The 18,267-nt window shown below is 40.8% G+C and overlaps 1 protein-coding gene across 1 annotated transcript in view; it reads right to left on the bottom strand.

Annotated features, from left to right (window-relative positions):
- The window catches only part of PLCXD3 (phosphatidylinositol specific phospholipase C X domain containing 3), a gene marked incomplete at its 3' end in the record, with an annotated part of 82,613 nt that extends 71,382 nt beyond the window's left edge, over window positions 1-11,231 (bottom strand). Inside the window, exon 1 of the mRNA XM_082074877.1 lies at window positions 11,117-11,231. Coding sequence (XP_081931003.1) covers window positions 11,117-11,219 — 103 coding nt within the window. The 5' untranslated portion in view covers window positions 11,220-11,231. The remainder of the gene's footprint in view (window positions 1-11,116) is intronic.
- Window positions 11,232-18,267: the final 7,036 nt, after the last annotated feature.

Raw genomic sequence — 18,267 nt, 5'->3', positions numbered from 1 at the left:
CACAGAAACATGGCAAGATGACTCTCATAACTGGAGTGCTGCATTAGATGGCTATAAACTCTTCAGAAGGGACAGGCAAGGAAGTAGAGGAGGCGGGGTAGTGATGTATATTAGGGAGCATTTTGATTGTCTAGAGTTTAATGAGGGTGATGATAAGGTTGAGTGTCTATGGGTGAGAATGTAGGGGAAGGGCAACAAGGTGGACATCCTGGTGGAGGTCTGTTACAGACCACCCAACCGGGATGAAGAGGCAGATGAAATATTTTGCAAGCAGCTAGGAGAAGTCTGCTGATCACTAGCCCTTGTTCTTATGGGGGACTTCAACCTACCAGATGTCTGCTGGAAATACAACACAACAGAGAGGAAGCAGTCTAGGAGGCTCCTGGAGTGCATGGAAGACAAGTTCCTGACACAGCTGGTTAGTGAGCCTAATAGGGAAGGAGCCCCACTGGATCTGTTGTTTGTAAATAGAGAAGGATTTGTGGGCAACCTGTTGGTTGGAGGCCACCTTGGGTATAGTGATCATGAAATGACTGAGTTTTCTGTTCTTGGAGAAGTTAGAAGGGTGGTCAGCAGAACTGCTACTTTGGACTTCCGAAGGGCAGACTCTGATCTGTTTAGAAGGTTGGCTGGCAGAGTCTCATGGGAGACAGTACTGAAGGACAAAGGAATTCAGGAAGGCTGGTCTCTCTTCAAGAAAGGAATCTTAGACGCACAAGGAGCAGGCTGTCCCCATGTGCCAGAAGGCGAACCAGCAGGGAAGAAGGCCAGCCAGGCTGAATAGAGAGCTTTGGCTCGAACGTAGGAATAAAAAGAGAATTTATAACATTTGAAAGGAGGGGCATGCTACTCAAGAAGAAAACAAGAATTCTGTGAAGTTTATGCAGGGAGAAAATTAGAATGGCCAAAGCCCAAATAGAGCTGACCTGGTTACCACTGTTAAAGACAAGAAATGTTTCTATAAATATATCAGCAACAAAAAGAGGCCTGAGGAGAATCTCCATCCCCTGATGGATGCAGGAGGGAACATAGTGACAAAAGATAAGGCAAAGCCTGAGGTACTAAATGCCTTCCTTGCTTCAGTCTTTAATAGTCAGAACAGTTATGCTCCAGGTATCCAAGCCTCTGAGCCTGAGCAGAGGTTGGGAAGCAGAATGAAACCACAATAATCCCAGGGGAAATGGTTAGTGACCTGCTACACCTCTTGGACACCCACAAGCCTATGGGGTGAGATGGGATACATCTAAGGATGCAGAGGGAGCTGGCGGAGGTGATCACTAAGCCACTTTCTATTATCTGCCAGCAGTCCTGGCTAACTAGGGAGGTCCCAGTTGACTGGAAGCTGGCTAACGTGACGCCCATCTACAAGAAGGGTCAGCAGGAGGATCCAGGAAGCTACAGACCTGTCAGTCTGACCTCGGTGCCAGGTAAGGTCATGGCGCATATCATACTGAGTGACACTACATGGCACATACAAGAAAACCATGCAATCAGACCCAGTCAGCATGGGTTTCTGAAAGGCAGGTCCTGTTTGACCAACCTGATCTCCTTCTGCAAAAAGATGACCCACCTAGTAGATCAGGGAAAGGCTGTGGATGTAGACTTCAGTAAGGCCTTTGACACCGTATCTCACAGCATTCTCCTGGAGAAACTGGGAGCTCATGGTCTGGCTGGGTGTGCTCTGTGATGGATAAAGAACTGGCTGGATGGCCGGGTCCAAAGAGTTGTGGTGAACAGAGCCAAATCCAGTTGGCGGCGGGTCAGAAGTGGTGTTCCCCAGGGCTCAGTATTGGGCCCAGTTCTGTTTAATCTCTTTATCATTTATCTGGATGAGGGGATTGAGCGCACCCTCAGTAAATTTACAGATAACAGAGCGTTGATCTGCTGGAGGGCAGGAAGGCCATACAGAGGGATCTGGACTGGCTGGATCATTGGGCTGAGGCCAGTTGTATGAGGTTTAACGAGGCCAAGTGTTGGGTCCTGCATTTGGATCACAAAAACCCCAGGCAGTACCACAGGTTTGGGCAAGAGTGGCTGAAAAGGACCTGGGGCTGTTGATTGACTTGAATCCTGGGTTCACTTTTGGGCCCCTCACCATAAGAAGGACATTCAGGTGCTAGAGAGAGTGCAGAGGAGGGTGATGAAGCTGGTGAGGGGCCTGGAGCACCAGTCTGATGAGGAGGGGCTGAGGGAGCTGGGGCTGTTTAGCCTGGAGAAAAGGAGGCTGAGGGGAGACCTTAACACTGTCTACAGCTACCTGAAAGGAAGTTGAAGCATGGAGGGTGTTGGTCTCTTTTCCCAGGTAGCAAGTCATAAGACAAGAGGAAATGGCCTCAAGTTGGTCCAGGGGAGGTTTAGACTGGATATTAGGAAAAAATTCTTCATGGAAAGGGTTGTCAGGCATTGGAACAGGCTGCCCAGGGAAGTGGTGGAGTCATCATCCCTGAAGGCATTTAGACAAGGTTCTTAAGGACATGGTTTAGTGCTAGAGTTAGGTTATTTTTTGACTCGGTGATCCTGAGGGTCTCTTTTAACAAGTATGATTCTATGAAAAATGACAAACTAATACACTTTAGGCCCTCAGTCAACAGACTGTGGGAAGAGATGCTAGAAAGCAGCTCCACGGAGGATCTGGGGGTTCTGGTCAACGGCAAGTTGAACATGAGCAAACAGTGTGTCCTGGCAGCCAAGAGGGCCACCCGTGTCCTGGGTGCATCAAGCCCAAGTCACTGGATTTGTTCAGCCTGGAGGAGACTGAGAGGAGACCTCATGGCAGCTACAGCTTCCTCACAAGGGGATGAGGAGGAGCAGGAGCTGATCTCTTCTCTTTAGTGACCAACAACAGAACCCAAGGGAATGGCAGGAAGATGTGCCAGGGGAGGTTTAGGTTGGACATTAGGAAAAGGTTCTTCCCCCAGCGGGTGGTAGAGCACTGGAACAGGCTCCCCAGGGAGGTGTCACAGCCCCAAGCCTGACAGTGTTCAAGAAGAGACTGGACAACACCCTCAGGCACATGGAGTGAACTGTGGGGTTGTCCTGTGTAGGGACAGGAGTTGGACTCAATGATCCTTGTGGGTCCCTTCCAACTCAGGACATTCTGTGATTCTATGGGTCTGTGAGTTTGCACAGCACTTCACATAACTCATACACCATACATTTTTCTAATTCTCACTTAAGTCCCAGTTTAGCAAGCTTTCATAGTTATAAAACCAAGTTGCATGGCTGCCGAAGTGTAAATACAAGCCAGATGTTTAATAATATTAAAAAAAAAAAATAATTCTACCAAAACATGAATACATCATGGATGATGGCACAACAAGGTAAAGCATAGTATACTGTTCATCTAACTGGGTTTTGGTTTTTTTGGGGGGTGGGAAAAAAGCTGTAAAATTTATTTAAAGGCCAGGTTAGTTCAGAGCCCTTTTTCCTGGCTTTTTTAAAATCACAAGCAAAATTTATTATCCAATAAACTTCCAAGAAAGGTTTTTGCCTGCACAGCACTAGCCCACACCATATATCTCCAACCACCTGAAACATCCAAAGTGTCACACACAGCTGAGCAAAGCCTGGAACCACAACTAAGGAAATCTTTTTTTTTTCTCCCCTATCTTTCTCTTTTTCTAGCTATTCTGCAATATTTTATTTTGTAGTTGAAACACTACGATAAAGTACCTAAGCATTAGGTATGCAAGCTAACCAGACAAGGGATTAGATGAAGCAAAGATTAAACTTTATTTAACATGAACAGAAATGTTCTAAAAGATGGCAAAGCCTCTGAAAACTGATCAAGTGATTTGCTTTAAATTAGATCATGGTGAAAACTGTGAGGTGTTTCTAAAACAGACCTCAACAAAAACAACTTCTAAGGGGCTATGACATTTTGCTACAGTAGGAACACCACACAGTGAAGTTTCTGTTGGGGTACTTGGATCAGAGATGATGGAAGACTGAGGACCTTCAGGTTCCAAGGGAGCTGGCAGCATTCAGCACCTTTCAGCATTTAATCCCCATCTACCAGGCACTATTCTGCAAGAGAATATCCTCAGACTTGCCTCAAGCATTTTGGACAGATTACAATTTAAGAAGGAGTTACTACTGGTATTATAAACTGCAATTTATATTCTTCTGGTTAAGCTGTTCTTCCATGTAGTCAATGGTAGGAAAAAAAAAGATAAAAAATCAGAACTCCAGATTAGCCAACCACTTCTTAGTACAAACTATTTCTGTGCTGGCTATCTACACACAATCAGGAAACTGAACCCTTTCTATAGAAATGTGAAATATGACCTCAAGTGGTCTATCTGTGCAAACGTATGCAGTACCAGTACAGTTTTCTATCAGAAGTATAAATACATGAAAATAAGTATATAAGCTATTCATCACTGAAATCCCACAGAGGAAATCACTAGAGATTCCCATTTCTGACAGGCTACCTGAGAAGGGAAAAGAAATGTTTCATTGCACTTGTTTATATTGATTTGCCCCAGTATTTCTGTATAGTTACTAGCTGATATAATACAGCTTTTCACGATAATGGAAAATATAAGATCAAACTAAGGTATGCTACAGTAGGTCAAATGAAAAACCATTCAACTTTGCTGAAGCTTAGATTAAAATCCAAACTTTCTAGATTTCGAACCATCCTTCTTCCAAATTATATTATTCGCAGTGCCCCATGGCCTTTACTGTAAGGACTGCACAAGCAGATCTCTTCGCAAACTATAATTTGTGAATCTATAACTTGTACCTACTTTGGAAAAAAAGACAAGGTGTGTATGGAGGTTATTCTCCCTGGAACTAGCTGCTCTTTGAAGGGTAAATTTGTTGAACACAAATCTGTTTACTAAATCTGAGAAATATTTATTAAAAACATACAATCAGTTTCTAATTAAGTAGGTAAAATTTTATTTCATATGTCTGTGCACAGCATCAGAAGAGATCGCATAGCCCTCTTAGAGGGCTTAAAGTTATAGTCTCCAAAACTCTGTCTACTTAGCATCTGCATTTTTTATTATGTGCACTGTTGAGTCTGTCTGAGCACCTTCAAAGCAAGTACCATTTTGTGTAAAAGACACAATATAAGTTGCATTACAAGAAGAAGCACAGAAAGTCACCAAACATAAAACGCACACCAAACATGAAGTTAAAGATTGTAAGAAGTTTTGTATGAAGTTTTCTAGCCAAGAGATGAAACTGAAAGAGCAAATCAATGAGGTGGAAAGAGAGGAATAATTCCAGATGGTGATGAAGCCGTTCCCTCGGCCGCAGCTGCCGTGGTGACGGGATGCGAGGCAGGTCAGGGAGGAAACCAGCTCTGCTGGAACCGAGACGCAGGAGACAGAGGGGACAGAGATTGCTGGACTGAATAAATAGCTCCTGTTGGGAAACCAAGCAAAAGCAGTTTCAGGGTAGTTTTTGTAGCAGATGGGCAAGTAACTGAAGGGCTTGAACTGTTTTTTTATGGCAGTATGAGGAACCAAACAGCTTCATTCTGTGCATGCTAGAAACACGTCATGGCAAGGGAAAATAATGGTGAATGCCAGAGGAAACCGCATCACATAGAAATATTTTTAAATGCTTGAAAATGACACAGTATCATGTGCAGGGCCAGTGAGAGACTGTTTTATGAATAAAAGTGATGTAAAAAGCAGATCATCAATAAGGAAGAATACAGCTATCCTAAAAAAAGTAAGGGAAGTCAGTTACTTTATTCATTTTCTGAACACAAAATAAAGCATGAAGTACTTATTTTGGGTAGAAAAACACTGAAATAGAGTACAGGGTGCACTGGAAAGAAAGAAACACTTCTTCCAGATCCTTATATGCATGTCAAAAGCTAAGTGGGTAATGTACATTATAGGTTTACTTCTAAGTTACCCGCATTGTCAGTTCCAGGCAGAGCTTTTTTTGTACAGAGTCATACTCAGGTGCTCTGTTGACCACTGGTGGACAGCCAAGGATGAAACAGGTCCCAAGCACTTCCCATATATAACCACTCTTCACTCTAAGAACGTACAATTTATCAGCTACTCAAGCTCAAAATTAAAAAGCTCCCTAATAACATTTAAACAGTCAAATGCTATGTATCTATGTAACCAACAAGGAAGTATTTCTAGCCATTTTTAATATGAAAGAATTTCCCTGTGGGGCTGAGAATGAGAAATGTCCACCCAAGAAGTAATCACTTGAACATTTGCAAGGTATTAAACAGAAGCCAAGAATTTAAAATATCGTTTGAAACAGAGCTGTTATGTCACCTCAGCAGTGCTGTAGTTCACAAAATGGCTAAAATATTCTAGCTAAAATAATATGAATGCTTTTCCCAAGTCTCCATGTATGACCTCCCATCTCCTAATACAGGTTTAACACTGACACACATCTTCTCTTCTTTGTAAACTAATTCTCTATGAGGTCTTGCTCTTTCTTTTCAAAGTGTTATGAAGGTGGGATAGTGGCAAATACAAATTCCAAGCCTCAAACCCTCTTTCTAAAGATCTGTAGCATAAAAGAAAAAAAAAAATCCACTTGCCAACAGATTCTTATTTAAAACGAGCCAACTTTATGTCTGCTGTGCCTAGTAATAACTTTCTGGCTGATGGATAAACTTTATAGGTTAAAACACAAATAAAAAATTAAAAAAAAAATCTCATCTGAGAAACAAAAGAAGCCAGTCACGTCCTGTGCATTTGTCTTAAGGAACTACATTAAGCAAATATGGCTACCAATCTGGTATCACTGTGAAAATAGTTTGCACTTAGAATTGTATTGCTCACAGTAAATCCTCCAGTGGCAAGAGCATGTGCTGAGGCCAAAGGCTTCATCTGCTCAAAGAAAGTAGAAAAGGGATATTTTGGGTCTCAAATTCATTCAGAATATTTTATCTACACTATATGAAGGACAGATATCCCTAGCCGACAACAGGATTGCTCATATAGCATATCTCAGGCTATCACCAATTTTAGTGGAGGGATTAGTTACTTGAGAAGGAAAATACTTTTCTCCATCATAAGTAATTCTTACAGACTTCTCAGACACTTGGAATATTTGCACCAGGGGAAAAAGCAACATGTATTAGACATATTATTTGTACAAAAACTCACGCTGATCTAAAACTAGATACATATTTACAGATTATCAGTAAGATTAAGTTAAACAATAAGTAAGTGGGTCAGTTCATAAGGAAATTATGCCTACTGATGTCTATTTTACTGCATTGCACATGATTCATATCCTCAACATAGATTAAGAGGGCATTAACACAGCAGAACATACAGATTCTCTAAATCTAACCTTCTTGCCTCAACTTGGGGGCACAGGGATTTCTGTTCTATAAACGTACATCACCTACAAAAAACCTATTTCTTGTCATGGTCAAAGAGGCACAGGTGTTGAATAAAACTGTACTTTACCAACTACCAAAAGACACCCCCCCCCCAACAAAAAAACAAAAACAATCCACAATCCTCCACCTTTTTCTTAGCCAGACTGTTGTGAGCTCAGCCAGGCAGATCTTTTAACATAACAGGCAGTTTACAAGCACTGGGAGACATACACCTTGGGCTGAAATGCTAAGAATATATCCTTTCATTGTTCTAATTGTCATAGCAATAGAAGATTAAATATGCATGGTATTTTCTGGAAGCTAAGCAATTATGTTATTTCCAAATAGTGTATACTATTATTTGCTACTGTTATACTTCACTTGAGGAAAAACTGCCATTTGCAGTGCAACAGAACACAGACAGCACAATGGAAGAAGAAAACATCATGTATAATGCGTTATTCTTGTATTTGGAAGAAATCCAAATGGAAAAGTTTCTGATTGACAAAGCTGGCTCAAGGTATACTAAAGATCTCTGCTTCATCTACTTGATTCCTGGTCTCAGGAAAACAAAAGTACGTGGCCAGAACTGCATAGAATGAAATGAATAAATGAATTTACTGGAATACAAAGAAAACCCAGAACTTACTATGGACGCATAAGTGCTGATAAATAGTATAAATTTGTGCCTGCATAAGCTTAACAACTAACCAATTAAAAAGGAAACAACAACCAAAAGAAGTGTGATCAAACATGTTTTTAAACATAGTATGAACATAACATACGTTCAGCAGTATTGTTTAAATATGGTAAAGATAGAATACCATGGGTTTTGTGCTTCTCTTTGCAACAGTTCAATATTATACACGTCTGTGCAAACACACAGTGCATCATCTCATTTCCATGCACTCCTTGTAAACAATGAGAAACGTACTGATGATTTCTCATAAAACAACATTTTTCCCCTAGTATACTGGAAAATCCTCTGTATTGGATAAGTGATTATACATTCATTTAGAAAATTCATTCTAACATTTTCAAGCTAATAGTTTGTTTTCTTCAACATTAGCATTGGACCATTATTCTGGCTCCAGAACTGAATTCTATCCTGCTGAATTAAGGTCAAAATCAGTATTCCTACTGCTGCAAGGGAAGCTTACATCTTACTGAAAAAAAATTAGAAATGTACTGTTAATTTTTTTTTTGTAAGGAAAAAAAGTGAACCAAACCCCTATTTCAAAAATATAGCACTAATTCTATGAATATATTAGTAAATAAATGTTAATTTTCTGAAACAGTTAAAAATTCACAAATTAAAACTATAAAAATTTGGCATACAAGGTTTTGGATTCTACATATTCCTTGTATTAACCATCTGAATAGCGGTTATATGTTAATAGCTATTACACACACATAACATCAATGTTCAAGTGTGGTCCTATGAAAGGAAACTTCCAAATAAACATTATGAATGTCTCAAATGTCATTTCTTCTTAAAGGATTGAAACAATCCCTTGTTCGCCTTTATACTAAGATTATCTATTTCCACATTGTATGTTGAATATAATAATAAATTTACTGTTAAAAGATAATTTTTAAACTGCAGCAATACCTACAGCCTGTGTGCTCGGCTCCCTAATGGACAAATTCATATGAAATATATTGCCCCCCTCCCAATATGGTTCTATTTGCCAAAGTGGTCATTTTAAAAGTGAGATGGGCTGGTAAGGTCTGTGTCAATTTAAAATAACAGAATGGCAAATTTCAAAGGTGTTAACACTATGCCACTCAAGTCATAAAAGTTTTGCTGTTAATTACCTGAAAAGCAAGACTGTGTGCATGGCTGTTCATGCGCCAAGCCGTTCTGCCAATGCAAGGGGTCAGTCTCTGGACTGCCGGGCTGCAGAACATGCCCACTGCTCAATGCTGCACCAGGATTAACCAGCTCTTACAGTCCACAGTAGGACTGGTTTATTGGGTTTTGTCTGTTGTTTGGTTGGGGGCGGGGGGATAGTTTTGAGTTTTGTGGGGGTTTTTTGTTGTTGGTTTTTTTTAATTTAAACATGTTATCGAAGTGTGAAAGTTTATATTATTACTGCCAAAGCTCTGAAAAAAACCCGTCCACTGTGAAAACCTGTCCTGTACTTCACGAAGAGGCTATGAGAAAGTGACTGAGAGATCCCAGTGAGACAGATGCATCACGAACAGCCTTGTGATACTACAGTCAAGGAAGCCTGTTAAAGGTGCTGCATATCAAAGGCAATTTCTTACATCTGGAAGCAAGTACGTTTGATCATAGAATCATTTTGGTTGTAAGAGATCCTCAGGATCATCAAGTCCAACTATAACATAACTCTAACATTAAACCATGTCCCGAAGAACCTCGTCTAAATGCCTTTTAAATGCCTCCAGGGATGGTGACTCCACCACTTCCCTGGGCAGTCTGTTCCAATGCCCAACAATCCTTTCTGTGAAGAATTTTTTCTAGTATCTCATCTAAACCACCCCTGATCTCCTTGAAACTGAGAAAGTCTATAAAAATATACATTTAACCTGTAAAGGCCCACTGAATTGCAGACTCATTTCTCAACATAGCCAATATTCTGCAAGACCATTCCACAACTTGTGAGTTAATGAAAAGTTATTAACACCAAAAGCTTTTACAGCTCCAACATTGTTTGACATAATAGTTACAGATGCTAGATTACTATGCCTTAAAGTGGTACAATTTTATACAAGATGTATCCAATCAATGGCAAAAACCAGTGTAGCAAGTAAAATACTAGACATAGCTTGTGTATACTGTAAGAAACTAGGAGACATATTTTAAAAGGTGCTTAAACAAAACTATAGAAAACATATTCTACTGAACAGATGCTGCAATTACATTATCTTAAAATATTTTTTCCTAGTGTTATAAAAATTGCTGTAGCAATGAGCAGTTGCTCCATAAAACTTGCAGGAAGTCAACATTTCTCATAAGGAGCTTAAGAGACATTACAGTTTCAGTATCTCTGAAACCTCATTCCTATTTGACATCTCAGAGGGGACAGGATGCTGATAAAGAGGTCTTGCAAAATTAGATTCTCCCTTAAACCATGAATCAATCCAAACCAATTACTGGCTTGGATTCTGGTACGTATTTTGCATAAGTCTACAGTTATAGCTAATATCTTACAAAAAAGAAATGTGGCAGGTGCAGGAAAGAGTTCATAAGTCGGAGCACCATGACCTGCCATTTCTCATCCTACTTACACTTCTGTTGAGATCGCATTATTTCTGAAGGCAACAAGAACTGAAGTCGCACGGCGGAGCGGTCTGACTGCCCTTACGACAGCCGGCAGCCCCGCATTCCCCCCAGCCCCCCAGCTCAGACCTTCAGAACCAAGCTGGCGACACGCGTTTACGAGGAAACAGGCAATACACGGCATTTTGCTCGTAGATGAGGTCCAGTAAACGGCTTGTTACGCTAATAAAGCAGTATAGAAACAAGCTGCTTTTCCACACAAATAACAGATCCCGCCTGTGCACTCTGACAGCCATCGCCTCCAAGTTCGTCTCAGTTCGGGGCCGCAGCACCTTGTCCTGCAGGCACCCCTCCGTGCACCTGCCCCGCTCGCTCGGATGGGAGGCAGCGGACGGGAGCACGACAGGGTATCTCAAGAAAGGAGCCACAGCAGCGCAGCCCCGGGCGCGCTGCCTTCCTGCGCGGCACGAAGTGAAAGGCGATAATTGCTCCGCTCTCCGCCCCGCCGGCGCATCCCGGCCCGCGGGGAGGGGAGATGGGGCACCTACCTGGGATGGCCAGGTTGGTGAGCGGGGTGCGGTGGATGCTGCCGGGCAGCGCTGCCATCCAGTCGGCGAACCGCAGCTCGTTCTTGCCTTGCGACGAAGCCATGCCGCCGCCGTGCCCCTGCCGCTCTCCCGCCGCCGCCGCTCGCTCCAGCCCGCCTGGCCCGGCCCCGCCTGCCCGGTACCGCCCCGCGCCACTTCCCCCGCCCCGCCGAGCACGGGCGCTGCCCCAGCCGCCTCCCTGCGGCGCGGGGCCGGCTCCTGTGAGACCCCGCTGGGTACGGCGGCCGAGGTTCCTGCTGCTGCTGCCTTCTCTCCTGCCAGCGGTGAGTGCTGGCGGGGCCAGACGGCAGCACCGGCGGCACAGCCCGGGGCGCTCGGCGGGCGAACCCGACCTAAATAACACAGGGGACTTGGGGGAGAGAGCAGGGTCACGGCCAGGCCCTGGGCAGGAGCCACATCTGCATGGGCTCCTCGCAGCCGCCAGCAAGCCCCCCTCCAGCCGGCCGGTTCGACCCCATCATCGCCCCCCTGGAGCGGCTTCAGGCAGCAGAGCCCTCCTCAGGCTCGGCCACGGCCACTGAGCTGTGGCCGACGAGGCACCTGCTCCCGGGATGGCGTTTAGGGGCACTGTGCAATAACCTCCCTGACCTTGGCCACTAGTTGCTTAAATGCCTTCTCCACCGAGACCTGGGCAGGTCTGGCATCTGATTCCTGTGTCAGGCTTGTCTGTCTCTGATACAAATTTCTCCTTTTGCAATAGGTTATCACATTAAAAAAAAAAAAAAAAATCCTCCTTACACTCTGCAGATTTTTGGCAATAATTTTTATGGTCTTTTGAGGATGATCCAAAGTAATATCTTCCATTCTCATTCCCAGCTGTCTTTGGAGAAGCATCTTAAATGTTAGCATTAACAAAGGATTTATGTTGCTCCCTCCAGATCAATGAATGAATGAAACTGATAAAGCTCTGTGAGCAATCTTGAACAGTTACAACAAGCCAGATCTTTTGACTTCAGTATGACTGTTTATTTTTTTATCAAATCTGTTGATATGCATGTGGAAGTTCAGCTGGTAGATGTGTCAAAAACAGTGCCTAGAGAGAGCTACGTCCAAGCCAAGTTCAGTTATCAGTTCACCTTGAATCGCTAGCAGGGTCAGCTGTGGGCCTGTAGCTTATGTTCTCACTCAACATCTTCTACAACTCTTGGCTTTGGAAATAATGTTGCAGAGAACAGTTGCTAATAACTTTTTTTTCTCTTTCTGTCCAAGTTTCCAGAGCAAGTATGAAGACAAGCTCTTTCTTCAGCCACAAAATAAAATAACAATTTATTGGAAAATGAGTGAATATTTCTGAGGTATCTAAATAAAGGAACTTTTGCTGACTCACTTTTTGCAATAGAAATAGCTCTTAAGGTGGGAAATGACTGGGGAAATGTGAACAGATGACCTTGGGGAGATGTTGAATCTGGATCGAGTAGTACAAGATGGAAGGGGAGAAGTAAGCAAACAGTGAGATGGGTTTCATTTTTGCAGTATTACTTCCTGCCTATTAGTATGCTAATCAGCCCCTTCCAAAATCCGTCGTATTAGTAAACATGGGAAAAAAAAAATATCCACATTTTGGATACAAAGACATAAAACCCACTTATGACCTGAAGATGGAAGATGTTACTTTACATCATCTTCAAAGGACAGGAAGAAATTGTAGTAAAAAATAAAATCAAGACTTCTGAAGAGCATCCAAGTAAGGAGCAAAGAATGTTTCTATCAACATGATTGGATCAAATCAGTTTAAGTGCCAAAGTTGTTAATGGATTTCACTGGTTACCTGGAAAACCACTGCTGAATTTTCATCTGTTCCACTATGTGTTCTATCTTTTCTGAAATACAACTGAAGTATACAGCTTTTTGAAAAGTTAAACATGTTGTTAATATTGTTGTTGATCTCTTCCAGTCTCTGAAACTTTGGGTGTAGCTCAGAACAAAATAAAACCAATACCTGGAAAATCCTGTCATTTCAAAATGTATTCTTACATATACTAATGCCTAAACTAACTGATGTCAGTCCAGGTCTCTCAGTACTGCTTTCTGCTTTAGTGGAGAACTGTAAACATCCCTCTCTGTGCTGACTAGAAACTTGTTGACCTTCGCTTCCACAACTAATTACAGTTCTTTTATCTTCATAATGCCCAAAGTAAGATTCTTCATAGTCTAGATTTTTAAACCATGGATACTCTGCTTTGTAAAAAGTAGTCCCCTCTAACACGTCTCATACTAATAGTGTTTGAGGAGGTTTGCCTTTCTTTCTAATGCACTGTAACTGCTAAAACAGAAGGCTTAAAATGTGTCACTGAGTCTCTATGAACTTGTGCCAACACAAGCTTAAATACTACGGAGGGAAGTGGGATAGGAAAGGGAGCTGTTCTGGGACAGAAAGTAGGAAATGCTTCTACAGCAACCTGAAGAAACATTTATGTGAAGTTTTGACTTTTGAGTGGTTTGAGCTTTTCAGTGGTTTGAAACTTCGGCATTTGTTTAGACATATGCTCGGAAGGAGTTTAATAAAAACTCTTCACTTACAAAGAGCAACTTACTTTGATTTAAATTGAACCTTCCATTTTACTAATTTTAACTGATTTTAAAACAATGACAGCCTGTAAATCAAAATTTCAACACAATCTTTTGTTCCTATTTAAAAATAGTTTTAAAAAGTAAAATCACATTTTTTGGTCAAATTACTGAAATCCCTACACATAACAAGTCTGAACTGTCAGAGAAAGTGGATTCCAGGAACCAAATACATTAAAAGTCTAGGAGAGGCCAGGTACAAAGAAAATGAAAGGCAGTGCCAAGATACTGAAAAATACCATCTTTGCTCTTTTATTCTTTTTTTAATTTTTTTTTTAATTATTATTATTTTATATTTATGCTGAGCTCACGGAAGATGCCATGAAGAGAAGGAAAATTAAAGTAATACTATCTGTTCATCATATATTGTGCTCTCTCCAGTCTGCAGCTATGACTGCATGGATGAATAGTGACACCTCTGCTTCTATGGAACAGAAAAACAGAGTAATTTAGTGAGTAGGAATGTCACTCCAGCGCTCAAAATTAATTCCGTTGCTAAAAAGCTTTCCATTGGTTTTATTCTCTTAGAAATTATCATTTTAATGGTAAACATTCACTTTTATACATTGTCATTTCAACAGTCAGATACTTTGCCTTTTCATATGTCCTTGGCATCTATTTAATCATGTGAATAACAAAGGAGAAACAGGATATTTTTCTCTAAATTACGTAAAGTACATTCCACTCTGAAAGGTAAAAGAAGAAGTGGCTTAATGGCACATTGTCTCTCTGTAGTTTTCCTATTATATCTGATTTATTTAGAGCCTGCCTTAAATCTGTTGTTAAAGAATTTAAAATGAGGTTTTGAACAGAAGAATTACTATTGTTTTAATATTTGAAATTTTTCAGCAGATTCTGCCTATGAGGTTTGATCTCTTCCTCCTTCCTACTGCCCGTTTCTATTTATAGAAGTTTTTCAGAACAAATCCTGGCTGCCATCCCATGTTTGCAGCTCTCATGGCTTTAAATGACGCCATCAGTCACATCTAGGCAGCAAAGACCTTTCAGTTTTTTGCAGCTCAGTTCCCAATTATCTTCTTGTTATCTGAGAACACAGTGGATCTATGTTATTCCAACTTTGTTATTCCTCACAGCTAACACGTGTAGAAAGTCATTTTTATCTGTAAGATAACCGCATATAGCCCTAAAGAGTCAAAGGAACTAGACTGACTGATCGATAAGTAATCACTTTTTAAATGATCATATGGTTGAAGGAAAGATGTGACAAGTATATTTGCTGTTATTTCATACTTCGTCTGGCTACTTTGACAGTCTCACCTTGCATCTATTAAGCAATCTCTATTTAGCAGTATTCGTCCTGTCAAAACACCTTACAAAATTTCTGAGCAGACAGAAAAAAAAAAAAACTTGTAGAAACAGGGTAAATAGTCTTTTCTTAACTTTATGGGAAACAATGTGTCTGTTTCTGCTTCTCAAGCAGAAGAAAATGTGGTTTATTCTGCACTCTGATTTGTTATTCTCTACTAAGAAAATGTAAGCATCAGTGCTGGTACTGATATTGACCCTGAGAAAGAGCCGTATTTGTTCTGAGCAACAGACAAATGTCAAGATGTTAATGTTATCCCCACTTTTCATTACTGTGAACTTGTTATGGTTTAATTCCATCCAGCAACTAAGCACCATGCAGCCACTCGCAACTCCCCCTAGTAGAACTGGGAGCAAAATCTAACTTTAATATAAAATAAAATAATTAAAGTGTGTGACAAGGTACTTATTGACAAGGTACTTATAGTTAACCAGATTCTGGAAACTTGAAATAAAGAGGCTAAAATATGAATGATAATATTTGTATCCAGTTCTCAGGTGGAAATCAATTCCACCATAGCTGCTCCTCTCTGAAGAGTATTTCTCAGGTTTCTGGAAGAAGGTTTGTTTTGTTTTGTTTCTGGAAGAAGATTTGTTGTATTTCTTCTTTTCTAAGTTTGCCACGTGGAGTCCTGCTGTGTCTCACCTCTGATGCTTGCTTAAAAACACAGCAGTGCCTAGATTTTTTACCTGGTTAAAACAATCAAGTTTGGTTATGTTGACATTTGTGCAAAGACTCTCAAGGCATTACCAACAGCAGCAATGGTAGAACATTAACAAGTTGCCCAGAGAGGTGGTAGATGCCCCATCCCTGGAGACATTCAAAGCCAGGCAGGATGGGGCTCTGAGCAACCTGATCTGGCTGTAGATGTCCCTGCTTATTGCAGGGGGGTTGAACTAGATGACTTCTGTAGGTCCCTTCCAACCCAAATCATTCTATGATTCAAAGAAAAGCCCTATTTTCTAGCCAGCGCTGTAGGTTAATAACGAAGTATGCAACTTTGCTACAGGAAAGGGTGAGAAAGAGGTTGTATTTTTACTTCTAAACAGACTTGACAATGTTTTCTATAGAAACTCATGAACATTTTGTCCTGAACTAGTGTCTCTGTGACTTGAAGGCCCCACACTTAACTTGCAGACAAGGCTTGATCAGGTGTAAATTTCAATACATTAGCAAGGTAGAAAACATGTAAATGAGCTAGTTGAGTGGTGGAGTTACCACTGGCAATGCAGAGAAACAAGCTTCAGTGCTGATCATAATCCATGTAGCCACACAATGTACTGTTGATGTGGTCACAAAAGCCTTTATCAATACAAAAATATCTGACTTTGGTTATAAAAAATAGAGTTAAAAGACCCAAACCAACCTCTCCCATAGTAATGTTTAAGCTTTCCAGCAGCAGCAAAAAGTGTGAAAAGTTTTCAAGCTAGTCAGATAATCCCATGACTCTATTTAGTCTTGTCAGAAAATAGAACCTTCTGTATGAATAGAAATTTTGAACTGTTACCTATGACAACAGATAACACACTCCAATTCAGATTAGAGAATTCAGATTGTCTCGATGCTGAGATCTTACCTTTGGGGTTGTAGCTAGCATAGACAAATTACTAATGTTCAAGGCAGGGTAAAAACTGTTAAAAATGCAGGACAGAACCAGGTCAAGAAAAAAAAAAATTCATTGACAATATTTATTATGTCATCACATGGTGGTAAGAAAAGACAAATCCATACACAGAAAAATCAGGGAAGGTAACAGAAATGAAATGGGTAAGATAGTCAGAAGCAGATAATGTTTGCAGGATTTTACAGTAGACCACCAGACACAGAAAGTGCAATCAGTTTGTCTGTGTCAGCCATTTAGGTTCTAGTTCAAATCTACTAGGCAGAGTAGTTAGCAACTGAGGGAGAAGAAGAAAACAGTATCTCTAAACAGATAGCAAAGTACATTTTTCTTTTTTAAAGTATGGAAATTAAGTGCTATAAAAACTGATTCTCAGCTTTTACAACTGTTTCTTTACCATCAAGATATTCGGAATGACATCTTGTAATTGATCTTGGCTACGACTGAGCAGCACATATGCATTACTATGTAGTTGGCATTTCCTTGCTGTAGGATTATATTTAAAAGAGCAAACATCACTCAAATCATTCATGTTCTGTAGTAAATGTTTTTTAAAAGAAGCTAAAAGAAATGGTAACTGCATTAAATAAGAAAATAGCAAAAGCAAATAAATTTATAATGGTGGCTTAAGCAGTGAATATTAACCAATAATAATAAAAAAAATATTGCTGTGCCTGTTGGAGAATAATCCAAAATCAGTGAAGATGATAAAAATACTCCACCGAATTCAGTGGGATTTTTATCCCCTGGATGGAAAACTACTATCAGTTGGTTAATAGTTGATGCATCTACTGTGCCTATACTGTAAGCCACTAGAAATGCAAAGTCTTTTTCTCTTTTTTAAATAGAAAGGGTGATGGATAACAATGAGACTTTCCAAACAGAAGCTGCAGAGTGTTAACAGTGGTCAGTTCCACTCTTGGAAACTTGCGTCATGTCTCATGACAGATGAATTTCTGCATCCTGGATGAGGCTTTCCAAATGGGCTCTTGCTGTTTGTATGGTAATGAAGCACTCCCAAAAGGTGTTGAAAGTAGTCAGCACGACTAATGAGATTTTAGCACACTATGTGAATCGGTATGCTAGCCACCTTTCACTTGCTGCCATCAATGTCTGCTGGGGGGATAAGAGGTAATGTTCCTTTTTAATTACAAACTTCATGATCAGTGTGAGAGGTGCAGTTGCTCCATCTGGGTATTTGCAGGTCGGGTAGTGTGGGATGCAGGACAGTGTCTCAAGACAAAAAAAAAAAGGGGGTGATGCAGCCAGCTTTTCTAGAGGAAGAGCTAGGAAGAAGTTGGCATGGATGCTAGAGAAACAGAGATGAGAACTAATTGTGGGAAGTCAGCATTTCCATGGTGTGCCCCACTCCACCATGTGATGTTAAGGAGTGCTACATGGTCGTTGCTCAAAGATAACATACTGTGTAACAACACAAAACTTCTTACCTAAAACCAGTGATATTTGTTCTACCAACCCAACAAAATGAGGTGAGAGAGAAAGAGGGACAGAACAAGAGAATGGAAAAAGTAGGTTGTAATGAAGAGTGGAAAAGGTTCCCCCAAGAACATGGAG

This window comes from Streptopelia decaocto (assembly GCF_964273445.1).
Source record: "Streptopelia decaocto genome assembly, chromosome: Z".
In the NCBI taxonomy this organism is placed as follows: Eukaryota; Metazoa; Chordata; class Aves; order Columbiformes; family Columbidae; genus Streptopelia; species Streptopelia decaocto.
This window is presented reverse-complemented; position numbering and strand designations above follow the sequence as displayed.